The 14,460-nt window shown below is 45.0% G+C and overlaps 1 protein-coding gene across 3 annotated transcripts in view; it reads right to left on the bottom strand.

Moving 5' to 3' along the window:
• Window positions 1-14,460, bottom strand: part of dab2ipa (DAB2 interacting protein a) — a 116,934-nt gene that overhangs the window by 52,344 nt on the left and 50,130 nt on the right. For all 3 annotated transcript variants that reach the window (XM_031817885.1, XM_031817874.1, XM_020468523.2), the window contains one exon: window positions 555-673. In XM_031817885.1, coding sequence (XP_031673745.1) covers window positions 555-673 — 119 coding nt within the window. The remainder of the gene's footprint in view (window positions 1-554; window positions 674-14,460) is intronic.

The raw sequence follows: 14,460 nt of genomic DNA, 5'->3' as shown, positions 1-14,460 counted from the left end.
AGAAAGATTTCCTCTTCCTCCAAACCTAGGCTAATGGGCAGGTGTAATGAGGGATGAAATCTCCAGACAGCACAGCGCAGCACAGCTCAGCACAGCTCAGCCAATTCCTCCCACCTCAACAAGAGCCTGTACTGTGTGTGCAGGTTAAGAACCACGTAAAGCACTGCATGAACCACGTAAAGCACTGCAGCCATGCTACTGACAGTGTCATTCTACCGACCAGTGAGGTGTCACAGCCCCACAATATGAAGGTTGGGGAGGACATCACACTGTACAGTATGTGGATTAGCCCATTGTACAATACAAAGCTTATTTTTCCTGTGAGAATTGACTGACCTTGACACCATAGAGTGGTTAGTGAATGGAAGATAGCCAGTGCACATTAATAGCCTTGTGAAGAGTGTGTGGATATGAGTGTGTTTGTTTGTAGAATGAAATATGTGTTTGTGTGTGTACAGTTCTGTGTGTGTGTGTGTGTGTGTGTGTGTGTGTGTGTGTGTAGGTGTTGTGTGTGTGTGTAGGTGTGTGGAGGGGGTTGATAAATAGCATCTCACCTGTCATTGTCTGTGGTCTTGAAGCCCGGCAGGATGTTTCTGAAGCTGCTGTTGCGGTCCAGCTTGGGTTGGCTTTTGGTGCGTTTGATGGAGCCCTTTAGTCGCCGGCTCAGGAAGCCCTGGACAGGGAGAGAGGGGCGTCGCCGTGGCCCAGGGGGGAGGAGAGAGACCAAAGGGAGAAAATTCACTCACAGCCCCATTTCATTTAGATAAAACACAAAATAAACGGTGGAGCAACAAGAGGAAATGCTATTGATTGAGCTCTTCCTCTCTCTCTCCCCCAGTCTCCTCTCGTCCGTGGAGAGAGCTGTGAATTGTCGTGTGGATCTCTCCTGCACATCTGCTCGCTGTGCACACACAGCAGAAGCAGCCGCGTTGATGTGCGACTCCCCTAAATCCCTGTTGCCATGGAAACAGTATTCCACGTAAAATGACAGGATTTGAGCGGCCGCAAGGTGAGAGGGGAAAACTGAGAATGTGCATTTGATAGGCTGTAGAGATTAGAGCTCAACAAGAGTTGGATTATTCTAAAACCTAGACCCGTCTGCGTCTCCTGTGGTTGTGAGGGGAACAAAACAAGATATAGCCTCAGCCACAACCATGTGCGGTGATAATGATGGTGCTGCAATGTTAAACATTAAACAAGGCTGCTTCCCTGTACAATTAATGCATTTCCTTAATTACTATTTGAGCAAATGGTTGGACTATAGTCTTTTTGCAGCCATTTAAGAAGATCGTGGGTGGAAAGCAACAAAGGAGGAACGAGAGGCTTTGGGCATTAAGGATAAAAGACAATCACCAGACATTGTGATAAATAAATCCAATAACAGTTTTTCACAAGGATCGGTCTCACACTTCAGTTCCCACTGTTTCACACACCAAACAAATGAACAGTTTACAGACATCACTCCATAGCTAATGTAGCTGCCCTGTGCATACATTTGTGAAATGGAAGAATTGTCGACGCTAGTCTGCTTCAAGGAACAACATGAAAATATCCATCTGCAATATTGTACAAGAACTGCTCATAAAAAATAGGCAATTTCCTTCTAGAGCAACCATGGGTAAATTCTCCCAAAATTTATTTAGTTATTATTACTTATAATTTTACAGTCTACACTATATTTGTGCCATCCGCATTAGGCTACACCGATCCCCAATTTTTTTTTATTTTTTTTATTTTTTTATTTCACCTTTATTTAACCAGGTAGGCTAGTTGAGAACAAGTTCTCATTTGCAACTGCGACCTGGCCAAGATAAAGCATAGCAGTGTGAGCATACAACAAAGAGTTACACATGAGCTCCCATGCAAACAGAGGAACTCTTTAATGCATCCAAGAAATCTGTGACACTAACCAGGTTTCCATCCAATCTTTTTATGCGAGTAAATTACATGTTGAATCAAAAAAATTCACGACAGGCCTGCAGGTAAACTTTCCAAAATGTCGACCAAACCAAAATACTCTAGACAAGGTGGGATCTTTTTGTATCAGTACAAATAATTATGCGAGAAATGGCAGTGGAAAAGCCTAATAACAATCATATTGAAGTCAACTTGGAGGGACGCGATGATATGGTGTGTGGTCCTCCCACTAGACTCGTTTGGGAAAGCTCTTTTGTTAAGCATGCCGTTTATTAGGCTACAGATTTAATAAATACATTATCTTCACAGGGTGTTGGAAGTACAAGGTGATGAGCTTGATGTTCCTTTCCAACAAACATGGTGACATGATCGATGCTTGCTGCCGTTTGACAAATAAATATTTTCCATAATAATCTATACCCGCACTGTATCTGTGAGCTGCTGGCAAGAGCGCAAATGCAAACATTTGTGACAAAACTATCAGTTGAAATAAGATGAAAATCCATTTAAATAGTATTTCTTTATTTGGTACATGAGAATTAAGCTGCAAAAGTCATGTTTATGGGCACTACGTCATCACGCACTTCCTTTTATCTGCAACAAGTCAGTTTGATGGAAACATGTCTGGTGGGAAAATGCTCATATTGTTTTTATTCCAAATATACAATCTTCGTGTGAAAATCTGTCGCCAATTGGATGTAAACCTAGCTACTGACAAGTAAAATGCACACAGGGTGGGAATCATTCATGACATAACATTATAGATATTGAACATAGCCTAGCCTCTCGATGTTGAGCTGAGTTGAGGTTGGGTTTTACTGGTTTCAGTCAAGACTCCCATTTCTAAAACGGTACCTTCAAGCAAATCAGTTCTTCAAAAGACCCAAAAGACCCCAAAATTTCTGCTTCTGGTAAAGAAATCATCCCTTCCATTTATGCCAGTCTCTTGGGAGGCATTACTCTTTTACTGCTGTAATCTGTGGGGAATCTGGGATCTCTATTCTTAGGCTTTCCCTTGCTATGACATTTGCAGAGAGACTGGAATGCGAATTATTGATTGTGCTTGACAGAGCTGGAGGAGAGAAAGGTGTTTGATGATTCAGCAGACCCTGGATCCCTTACAGAGAACCTCTGGGTGAGGTAGGGTAGATTAGGGTGAGGAAGGGTAGGATAGGGTGAGGTAGAGTGGGATATGGTCTGGTGAGGTAGGTTAGGGTTAGGTAGGGCATGTAGGGCAAACGTAGGTAGGTCAGGGTGGGGTGGGGTAGGACAATGGAAGGGCAAACTAGGACAGGGAAGGTTGCGGTAGGGTCAGGTAGGACAGGGCGAGGTAGGGTTGGACAGGGTAGGGTAGGACAGGGAAGGGTGAGGTAGGGCAATTAAGATAGAGAAGGGCAGGGTGAGGTAGTTATAAGGACTGGCAAGGCAGGGAAGGGTATGGCATGGTATAGGGCGAGGAAGGTAGGGTAGGTAGGGTAGAGCGAGGTAGGGTGGGGGGTATGGCATGGTAGAGTAGGGGCGAGGTAGGGTGGAGTGAGGTAGATAGAGCAGGTTGAGGAAGGGAAGGACAGGGTAGGTAGGGCGAGGCAGGGCAGAGTGAAGTAGTGTAAGGCGAGGAAGGCAGGGTAGGGCGTGGTAGGGTAACACGAGGAAGGCAAGGTAGGGCAGGTAGGGGAATGATAGACTAGGGAGAGGTAGGATAGGGTAGGATAAGGTAGAGAGGGGCAGAGTATGGTATGGCAGGGTAGGGTGAGGTAGGGCTGGGAAGGGTTGGGTAGGGCATGGCAGGGTAGGGTGAGGTAGGTAAGGCAGGGTAGGGTGAGGTAGGAAAAAGGGAAGGGTGAGGTAGGCAGGGTAGGGTAGAAAGGGTAGGGAAGGGTACGGTAGGGTGGGTGGGGCGAGGTAGGGAAGGGTAGGGTAGGTAGTACACAGTGTGGTAGTGAAAGGTAAGGCAGGTAGGGATTGATAGAGCAGGGTGAGGTAGGATAGGGCTGGGTATGGTGAAGTAGGGAGGGGCAGGATAAGGCGAGGTAGGGTAGGCAGGGTAGGGTGAGGTAGGTAGGGTAGAGCGAGGTAGGACAGGTTGCGGTAGGGAAGAGTAGGGTGAGGTGTGGCAGGATAAGGTGTGGTAGAGTAGGGCAAGGTAGAGTAGGGCGAGGAGGGGTAGGGCAGGTAAGGTAGGGCAGGGTAAGGTAGGGCGAGGTAGGTTAGGGTGAGTTAAGGAAAGGCAGGGTAAAGTGAGGTAGGGAAGGGTAGGGTATGGCAGGGCACAGTGAGGTAGGGTTACGCGAGGAAGGCAGGGTAGGGCGGGGTAGGGTACACGAGGAAGGCAGGGTAGGGATAGGTAGGGCAGGTAGGGAATGATAGAGTAGGGTAGGGGGAGGTAGAATAGGGCATGGTAGGGTGGGTTAGGGCAAGGCGAGGTAGGGTAGGGTAGCTCTGGGTAGGGTAGGTAGGGCAGGATAGTAAACACAATGGATGAAACGATGATTAACCCTTGCTTTTCTTTTTGTTCAGACTGCGGTGCTGCATGAGAATTTGACAAAAAAAATACATTCAGGGGTTGGGCACGTAGTGGTTCTACTGATCTGTCCAGTAAGTAGGGCCTAGAATCTGAACGTCAAATCAAAAGGCTCACTGCTGTGCTCAAACTACAGTGGAAATTCTAACTTCAGATTTGTATGAATGAGGCCTTTGGGATATCCTCTTCTCTGTTCATGTCTCCTGCTGGTTCTCACAGGGACCACCTGCTGGCGGTATTGAGATTCTCCTGCCCCCCCCCCCCCCTTCTGCTCCAACAAGCTCCAGGTCCTGTTCAATTAACATCACTTCCAACTCCCCCTCCATTCCTCCCTCCCACTCAGAGCTCTGCTCAGTGCAGGATGGCCAGCCTCCCTCTAGTCCCACAGAAGGACAAGAGATGATTAGTGGGAGGAGCCACAGTTCTCCCATTGGAGAACATCCTGAAGAGAGAGACAGAAGGTGAGGGGAGATTTCCGATCGTTACTTAGGCATTTTCCTTAAAGAGAGAGATTGGCAAGGATAAGCTGATCAGATATCTGCTGTCTCTCCCTCCAATGTGACCGTTGGGAGCCAAAGTGCCATCAGATAACATGGAGCTGGTTCTCTGGCACCACCAGCCTGACCTGAGGGCTCCTCCATCTATTTACCCCATCTAAACAGTCAGGAAGGTCACTGTGCTTGTCAAGATCCAACAGAGTAACAGTAAAGGAAGCCCACTGATTAGTAGCCTGACATTACAAACAAAAGAGCTGTGTGTGTGTGTCTGTGCACCAACTCCCAGATCACCTGAGCAATCACACTTCCTACATCTGCTCTAAGGGGAATTCACTAACCTGATCATATTCTGTTGAAGTAACACAAACCTTCCTTTCGGGGGTAAGGGACCATAATCTACCAGTCTTGCCTCCATTCATAGGCAAAAATATTTTCTTTGGTTGACAAAAGTATAACTGTTAATTGTGGCCTGTGGAATCTTGTCCCACTCTTCTTCAATGGTGTCGTGTCTTTGGCTATGCCGGATTAATTGCTATGACATGCTATTCTATAAAATCATTTATCCGTAATTAATATCACCTGATTGAGCTAATCATGTAAATGTAAATTACTAGAGAGTCGGGCACCACGAAATAATATTTATAGAGCTGTTATCTTCCGAATAAACTCTTAAAGATTTAGTAATATTTTACATCAATAGCAGTCAACATTAATCGTCATCTTACTTCAGTCTCATAATCTGAAAGTTGTAAATTCTTGGTTATCTTCAAGAACCCTGGCTAACAATTTGAATCAGCAATACAAAATTGGGTTTAATTATTTATTTACTAAATACCTAACTAATCACACAGAATTACATATAAAAATAATGAATTATACCTAGATAATTCTTTACGTCATAGGAAAATGTCCCTAGCAGGCGGAACAGATATGACAGCTTGTTACACAAAGGAAAAGAGGCTGGGTTGAGTGAAAGAGTGGGAAGACTGAAGAACAAAGGGAGAAGCTGTGCTATTGTAAATACAGTATCTTATGCATTCTAAATTACCGCCCATTTGGAAAAGGAAAATGCAATAAATATTTACTCTGAGCTGCGCTTCAGTAGGTTGGTGGTAGATGGAAGACCGTGTTGCCAAACCGAGTCGTCTGTCCTTTGAAGAATGTCTCTGGTGGTCACTTGGATAAGTTGTAGTAGCGTTGTTGTGTGGTAGATGGGATACTCTGTCTGTTCCTTCCTAACCTGTATTTGCAGCTGCGGTCGCTAACTTAACGGCTAGGAGGTATCACTTCTGTCGTGAATAAGAGTTCAAAGTTCATACCATTCGCAACCAAAGCCCGTGCTTCTACACCTGCATTGCTTGCTGTTTGGGGTTTTAGGCTGGGTTTCTGTACAGCACTTTGAGATATCAGCTGTACGAAGGGCTATATGAATAAATTTGATTTGATTTGATGTTGGCTTCGTTCTGCAGTTTTATCTGAACCATTCTGACATAGGATCGTCATCCTACCTCATTGGAACAGATAGTTATGTTGTCGTCAAGAGCTTATATAGGAAGGAAGAGAAGGGGTGTGCGTCATAGTTTACAACCTCTGTCGCTTCACGTGGGCGGGCCAGTGAGTGAGCAGCCCTAACTTATGAAAACCCACATTTTAGAAGCTAAAATCACATTTCATCCGATTACAAATAATTTAATATTCAAACATTTAAATTGAACAACAATTCCATGTGAGTCTGATAACTCTGATGTATAGACTTTCCACTGTAGAGTTTATGTCATCTTATCATTGATGAGAATGTCTCAGATGACAACCGAACTGACATCATATTCATTAAGTACCACTGCATATGTTCAATTGTTCGGATTACCAGAATATAGTTCATTTCCCCCCACATTCTGACGTTCCCAGAATCTCTATGTTAACCAAGGAGTTTTGCAAGGGTAGGGTAGAGAGAGGAAAAAGGGGGGAAGAGGTATTTATGACTGTCATAAACCTATCCCCCAGGCCAACGTCATGACAATGGGGATACGAAGTTGCTGGACATTGGTGGGAACTGGAACGTGCGGTCATACACGTCGATCCAGAGCATCCAAAACATGCTCAATGGGTGACATGTCTGGTGAGTATGCACAGCATGGAAGAACTGGGACATTTTCAGCAAGAATTTTGTACAGATCCTTGCGACATGAGGCCATCCGTGCTGAAACATGAGGTGATTGCGGCAGATGAATGTCACGACAATGGACCTCAGGATCTCATCATGGTATCTATGTGCATTCAAATTGCCATCGATAAAATGCAACTGTGTTAGTTGTCCGTAGCTTATTCCTGCCCATACCATAACCCCACCACCACCATGGGGTACTCTGTCTACAACTTTGACATCAGCAAACCACTCGCCTACACGACGCCATACGCGTTGCGCTGTCTGCTATTTCCCGGTACAATTGAAACCATGATTAATCTGTGAAGAGCACACTTCTCCAGCATGGCAGTGGCCATTGAAGGTGAGCATTTGCCAACTGAAGTTTGGTCAAGACACTGGTGAGGACAATGAACATGCAGATGAGTTTCTCTGAGACGATTTCTGACAGTTTGTGCGGAAATTGTTTGTTCACCGCAGGTGAATAGGCCAGATGTGGAGGTCCTGGGATGGGGTGGTAACACGTGGTCTATGGTTGTGAGGCCGGTTGGACGTACTGCCAAATTCTTTAAAACAACATTGGAGGTGGCTTATGGTAGAGAAATTAACATTCAAATCTCTGGCAACAGCTCTGGTGGACATTCCTGCAGTCAGCATGGCAATTGCCCGCTCCCTCAAAACATGAGACATCTGTGGCATTGTGTTGTGTGACAAAACTGCCCATTTTAGAGTGGCTTTTTGTCCCAAGCACAAGGTGCACCTGTGTAATCAAATTTGATTTGTCATATACACCGAATACAACAAGGTGTAGACCTTACCGTGAAATGCTTACTTACAAGCCCTTAACCAACAATGCAGTTCAAGAAATAGAGTTAAGAAAATACTTACTAAATATACTTACTAAATATTTACTAAATAAAATTACAAAACAATAATGAGGCTATATACAGGGGGTACCGGTACAATGTGTGGGGGTACAGGTTAGTCAAGGTAATTTGTCAAATGACTACGCATAGATAATAAACAGTGAGTAGCATTAGTGTAAAAACAAAGGGGGTGTCAATGTAAATAGTCTGTGTGGCCATTTGATTAATTGTTCAGCAGTTTTATGGCTTGGGGGTAGAAGCTGTTAAGGAAACTTTTGGTCCTAGACTTTGCGCTCCAGTACCGCTTGCCGTGCGTTACTAGAAAGAAAAGTCTATGACTTGGGTGACTGGAGTCCCTGACGATTTTATGGGCTTTTCTCTGACACCGCCTATTATATAGGTCCTGGATGGCAGGAAGCTTGGCCCCAGTGATGAACTGGGCCGTACGCACTACACTTTCTAGCGCCTTATGGTCAGATGCCGAGCAGTTGCCATACCAGTCGGTGATGCAACTGGTCAGGATGCTCTCGATGGTGCAGCTGTAGAACGTTTTGAGAATCTGGGGACCCATGCCAAGTTTTTTCAGTCTCCTGAGGTGGAAAATATGTTGTCGTGCCCTCTTCACAACTGTCTTGGACCATGATAATTTGTTGGTGATGTGGACACCAAGGAACTTGGAAGCTCTCGACCCGCTCCACTACAGCCCTGAGGATGTTAAATGGTGGCCTGTTCGGCCCTCCTTTTCCTATAATCCACGATCAGCTCCTTTGTCTTGCTCACAGTGAGGGAGAGGTTGTTGTCCAGGCACCACACTGTCTCTGACCTCCTCCCTATAGGCTGTCTTATAGTTGTCTGTGATCAGGCCTACCACTGTTGTGTCATCAGAAAACTTGATAGTGTTGGAGTTGTGCTTGGCCACGCAGTCGTGGGTGAACAGGGAGTACAGGAGGGGACTAAGAATACACCCCAGAGGGAAACCAGTGTTGAGGATCAGTGTGGCAGATGCGTTGTTGCCTACCCTTACTACCTGGGGGCGGCCCGTCAGGAAGACCAGGATCCAGTTGCAGGGGGAGGTGTTTAGTCCATGGGTCCTTAGCTTAGTGATGAGCTTTGTGGGTACTATGGTGTTGAACACTGAGCTGTAGTCAATGAACAGCATTCTCACATACAGTAGGTGTTCCTTTTGTCCAGGTTGGAAAGGGCAGTGTGGAGTGCAATTGAGACATCTGTGGATTTGTTGGGGTGGTATGCAAATTGGAGTGGGTCTAGGGTTTCCGGCATGATGGTGTTGATGTAAGCCATGACCAGCCTCTCAAAGCACTTCATGGCTACCGACCTGAGTGCTTACAGGGCAGTAATCTTTTAGGCAGGTTACCTTCACTTTCATGGGCACAGGGACAATGGCTGTTTGAAACATGTTGGTATTACAGCCTCGGTCAGGGAGAGGTTGAAAATGTTAGTGAAGCCACTTGCCAGTTGGTCAGCGCTTGCTTTGAATACATGTCCTGGCAATCCGTCTGGCCCAGCGGCTTTGTGAATGTTGACCTGTTTAAAAGTCTTGCTCACACCGGCTACAGAGAGTGTGATCACACAGTCATCCGGAACTGCTGGTGCTCTCATGCATGCTTCAGTATTGCTTGCCTCGAAGCGAGAATAAATGGCATTTAGCTCGTCTGGTAGGCTTGCGTCACTGGGCACCTCGCGGGTGGTTTCCCTTTGTAGTCCGTAATAGTTTTCAAGCCCTGACACGTCCAACGAGCGTCAGAGCCGGTGTAGTAATACTTGGACAATCTTAGTCCTGTATTGACGCTTTGCCTGTTTGATGGTTCGTCTGAAGGCATAGCGGGATTTCTTATAAGTGTCCGGATTCGTGTCTCGCTCCTTGAAAGCAGTAGCTCTAGCCTTTAGCTCTGTGCGGATGTTGCCTGTAATCCATGGCTTCTGGTTGGGATGTGCACGTACGGTCACTGTGGGGGCGTTGTCGTCGTTGATGCACTTATTGATGAAGCTGGTGACTGAGTTGGTATACTCCTCAATGCCATTGGATGAATCCCGGAACATATTCCAGTCTGTGTTAGCAAAACAGTCCTGTAGCGTAGCATCCAAGTTATCTTACCACTTCCTTATTGAGCAAGTCACTGGTACTACTTACTTTAGTTTTTGCTTGGAACCAGGGATCAGGAGGAGAGAATTATGTTCAGATTTTCCAAATGGAGGGCAAGGGAGAGCTTTGTATGCATCTCTGTGTGTGTGGAGTAAAGGTGGTCTAGAGTACCCCCCCCCCCCCCCCCCCCCTCTGGTTGCACATGTGACAAGCTGGTAGAAATTATGGGAAACAGATTTAAGTTTGCCTGCATTAAAGTCACGGGCCACTATGAGTGCCACTTCTGGATGAGCATTTTCTTGTTTGCTGATGGCCATATACAGCTTGTTGAGTGCTGTATAAGATGTCTACGAATAATATAGATGAGAACTCTCTTGGTAGATAGTGTGGTCTACAGCTTATCATGAGGTATTCTACCTCAGGTACGCAATACCTCGAAACTTCTTTAATATTAGATATCGCGCACCAGCAGTTATTGACAAATAGACACACACCCCCTCCTCTTAGGTAGGGTTAAAGCATGCTCTAATTCCCCCTTGCGCTGGTCCGGAGCAATGAAGTGGTGATGCTGATTACCGTACTAAACCACAAATTACCTCTAAGTCCCGCAGCACAATCACAAAACTTTTAGTGGAGCAACCACTGTAGCTACAAACAAAACAGAGTTAAATGGTTCCAGTCTGCCGTGAAGTGTTCATCCATGTATGTAAGAGTCAACCTACATTTTTAGATATTATACATTCCTAATTTTGTCAGAAAGTTGTTAATTGCAAGTTAAAGTGTACTGCTAGATAGCTAGCGAACGTTAGCTTGCTGGCTCGCTAGCTAAAGTTACGTGTATGATCTGTGTAGCAATATTATTAGAATCAGAAATCCATTTGCATTCTTAGTTATAGCCTAATGGTAGCTAGGTAACATTGAACCTGGTTGGTTAGCTTTAGCTACCTGGAGATTCATACTACAGCTATGACAATATTTTTATTGGTGGGTAGAAGTATGAGTTGGGACTATGCCGGTTCATTGTTTAAATGGCTAGCTACATGTCTAAACAAAGCACTTCCCCAGATGATTACAGGACCCATCAAGTTAGACATGTGTGTCTGGGGGTGATTAGGGCCATCTATTGTATTTCAAGAACATGTGCACTTGTCTAGACAATAGTGACACATCCATTTACCTACAGTGGTTCCTCCTTTAAAAATTGCTCGCTTACACCGAAAGACCAGCACAAGGGGGAGTTAGAGCACTGGTTATGCTTTTGGGTCCTACTGTGTCTCTAACTGACAATGAATGGGCGACATAAACATAAATAGAAACTGATAGTTGTGCACAACTTCAGTATTACTTACTAAAACTGTTGTTAAACTAAGGTTTTTATTATTTTATTTTGTTAGGATTATTTACTGGAGTAGTGTAGGCTACTTTCGACCGGTCATGTTGCACAAATTAGTAACAATGTCTCAACCCATGTTCAAGAATGGCCTTTTTTTCACTCATTTTACATTATTTGAAAATTAAATCTTCAAAATAATATTTTTTAAACAAAGCGATTAATATTTTGAGAATTATATAATAGCCAGTTGGATATTCTCAAAGATATACACTGCTCAAAAAATAAAGGGAACACTAAAATAACACATCCTAGATCTGAATGAATGAAATATTCTTATTACATACTTTTTTCTTTACATAGTTGAATGTGCTGACAACAAAATCACACAAAAATGATCAATGGAAATCACATTTATCAACCCATGGAGGTCTGGATGGAGGTCAAAATTAAAGTGGAAAACCACACTACAGGCTGATCCAACTTTGATGTAATGTCCTTAAAACAAGTCAAAATGAGGCTCAGTAGTGTGTGTGGCCTCCACGTGCCTGTATGACCTCCCTACAACGCATGGGCATGCTCCTGATGAGGTGGAGGATGGTCTCCTGAAGGATCTCCTCCCAGACCTGGACTAAAGCATCCGTCAACTCCTGGACAGTCTGTGGTGCAATGTGGCGTTGGTGGATGGAGCGAGACATGATGTCCCCGATGTGCTCAATTGGATTCAGGTCTGGGGAACGGGCGGGCCAGTCCGTAGCATCAATGCCTTCCTCTTGCAGGAACTGCTGACACACTCCAGCCACATGAGGTCTAGCATTGTCTTGCATTAGGAGGAACCCAGGGCCAACCGCACCAGCATATGGTCTCACAAGGGGTCTGAGGATCATCTTGGTACCTAATGGCAGTCAGGCTACCTCTGGCGAGCACATGGAGGGCTGTGCAGCCCCCCAAAGAAATGCTACCCCACACCATGACTGACCCACCGCCAAACCGGTCATGCTGGAGGATGTTGCAGGAGGCAGAACGTTCTCCACGGCGTCTCCAGACTCTGTCACGTCTGTCACGTGCTCAGTGTGAACCTGCTTTCATCTGTGAAGAGCACAGCGCGCCAGTGGCGAATTTGGCAATCTTGGTGTTCTCTGGCAATTGCCAAACGTCCTGCACGGTGTTGGGCTGTAAGCACAACCCCCACCTGTGGACATCAGGCCCTCATACCACCCTCATGGAGTCTGTTTCTGACCGTTTGAGCAGACACATGCACATTTGTGGCCCGCTGGACGTCATTTTGCAGGGCTCTGGCAGTGCTCCTCCTGCTCCTCCTTGCACAAAGGCGGAGGTAGAGGTCCTGCTGCTGGGTTGTTGCCCTCCTACGGCCTCCTCCACGTCTCCTGATGTACTGGCCTGTCTCCTGGTAGCGCCTCCATGCTCTGGACACTACGCTGACAGACACAGCAAACCTTCTTGCCACAGCTCGCATTGATGTCCCATCCTGGATGAGCTGCACTACCTGAGCCACTTGCGTGGGTTGTAGACTCCATCTCATGCTACCACTAGAGTGAAAGCACCGCCAGCATTCAAAAGTGACCAAAACATCAGCCAGGAAGCATAGGAACTGAGAAGTGGTCTGTGGTCCCCACCTGCAGAACCACTCCTTTATTGGGGGTGTCTTGCTAATTGCCTATATTTTCCACCTGTTGTCTATTCCATTTGCACAACAGCATGTGAAATTTATTGTCAATCAGTGTTGCTTCCTAAGTGGACAATTTGATTTCACAGAAGTGTGATTGACTTGGAGTTACAGTGTGTTGTTTAAGTGTTCCCTTCATTTTTTTGAGTAATGTATTATTAACCCTGTTATTAGCAGGACGATATATATTGGTCACATTGTTCATGGCTCCTGAGTTGCGCACAATGGGATTCCCTTGCATTTCTCCATCTGTATCCACTGAAAGAGAGCAACTCACAAAAGACTGACCTATCCCATGGGGAAGCGAGGAAGAGTAAGGTGGGTGGACCCCCTCCCCGCCACACTGGCAACACTTTATGGGGCATTGCACTAATAATGGCACTGACAAGGGAAACGTTCCCGCTGTTCTGTTCTTAGTGCCAGTCTGCACATTCAAACTAAAACAATGTAACTAATAATGGTATCTTTATGCTTTCATTAATAAAATAATGATAAAAATACTCTTTCAACATGCCGATGTTTATTTAGTTATGGATCCATAACTAATTACTATGGGAATAAATATCACTCAATTACAGAAATATCCTCCAATCCACCAATGTAATTATTGGAGATATACTGTAGGCGACATGAGTCTCACTAGTGTTGAGTAATGTTCTGTTAAAAGTGGCATAGGTCTTATTTATTTAAAGAGCATATTAAAGTTAGAAGCAATAGGATTTGAAGCAATAGCCTACAACTATTTTAGCACCGTTTCACACTGCTCTGAGACAGGCATGGGGACTGGTCTTTATAAATCAATGAGATTTTTATTTTCCCTGAATCTCTGTTTGGGTATTGGTTAGACTAGAATTAGAAAACGAGGGTGTAGAAACATAATGCTCTTTTTTGTAATGCGCCTTTATTTAACTAGGCAAGTCAGTTAAGAACAAATTGTTAATTTCAAGGACAGCCTACTCCCTCCTCCCCGTCGGGGAATTGAACCCCGGTCTCCCGTGTGCCCGCATTCTCTAGTACAGACATTATTGACGGGTATCAAATGCTTCTCAAAGACGCCCTCTGGTGGTCAAACTAGCACTAACAAACATTAATGGTACGCTGCAACTTTCAAAGGAGGAACTACTGTAGATGTGGCTGGGTGTTAGTTATAGCATTTCACACGACCCATAAATTTTAGACAAGTGTGTCAGGTAAGTGTCATCTAATAATTATAAAACATTTTTACAATCTGGACCCTTTGTTTTTGTTATTGCTACTGTGCATTTAACAATTTCACTGTACTGTTTACATCTTCTGTATCCTGTGCATGTGACAAATCAACTTTTCATTTTATTTTAAATAACGCGTGTTTACCAGAGACGGGGCAATGTGAAGAACAAACTGATCTGCACCAAA

Source organism: Oncorhynchus kisutch, linkage group LG3 (assembly GCF_002021735.2).
Source record: "Oncorhynchus kisutch isolate 150728-3 linkage group LG3, Okis_V2, whole genome shotgun sequence".
Lineage (NCBI taxonomy): Eukaryota > Metazoa > Chordata > Actinopteri > Salmoniformes > Salmonidae > Oncorhynchus > Oncorhynchus kisutch.
The sequence above is the reverse complement of the archived record's forward strand: the minus strand, read 5'-3'. Positions and strand labels throughout refer to the sequence as shown.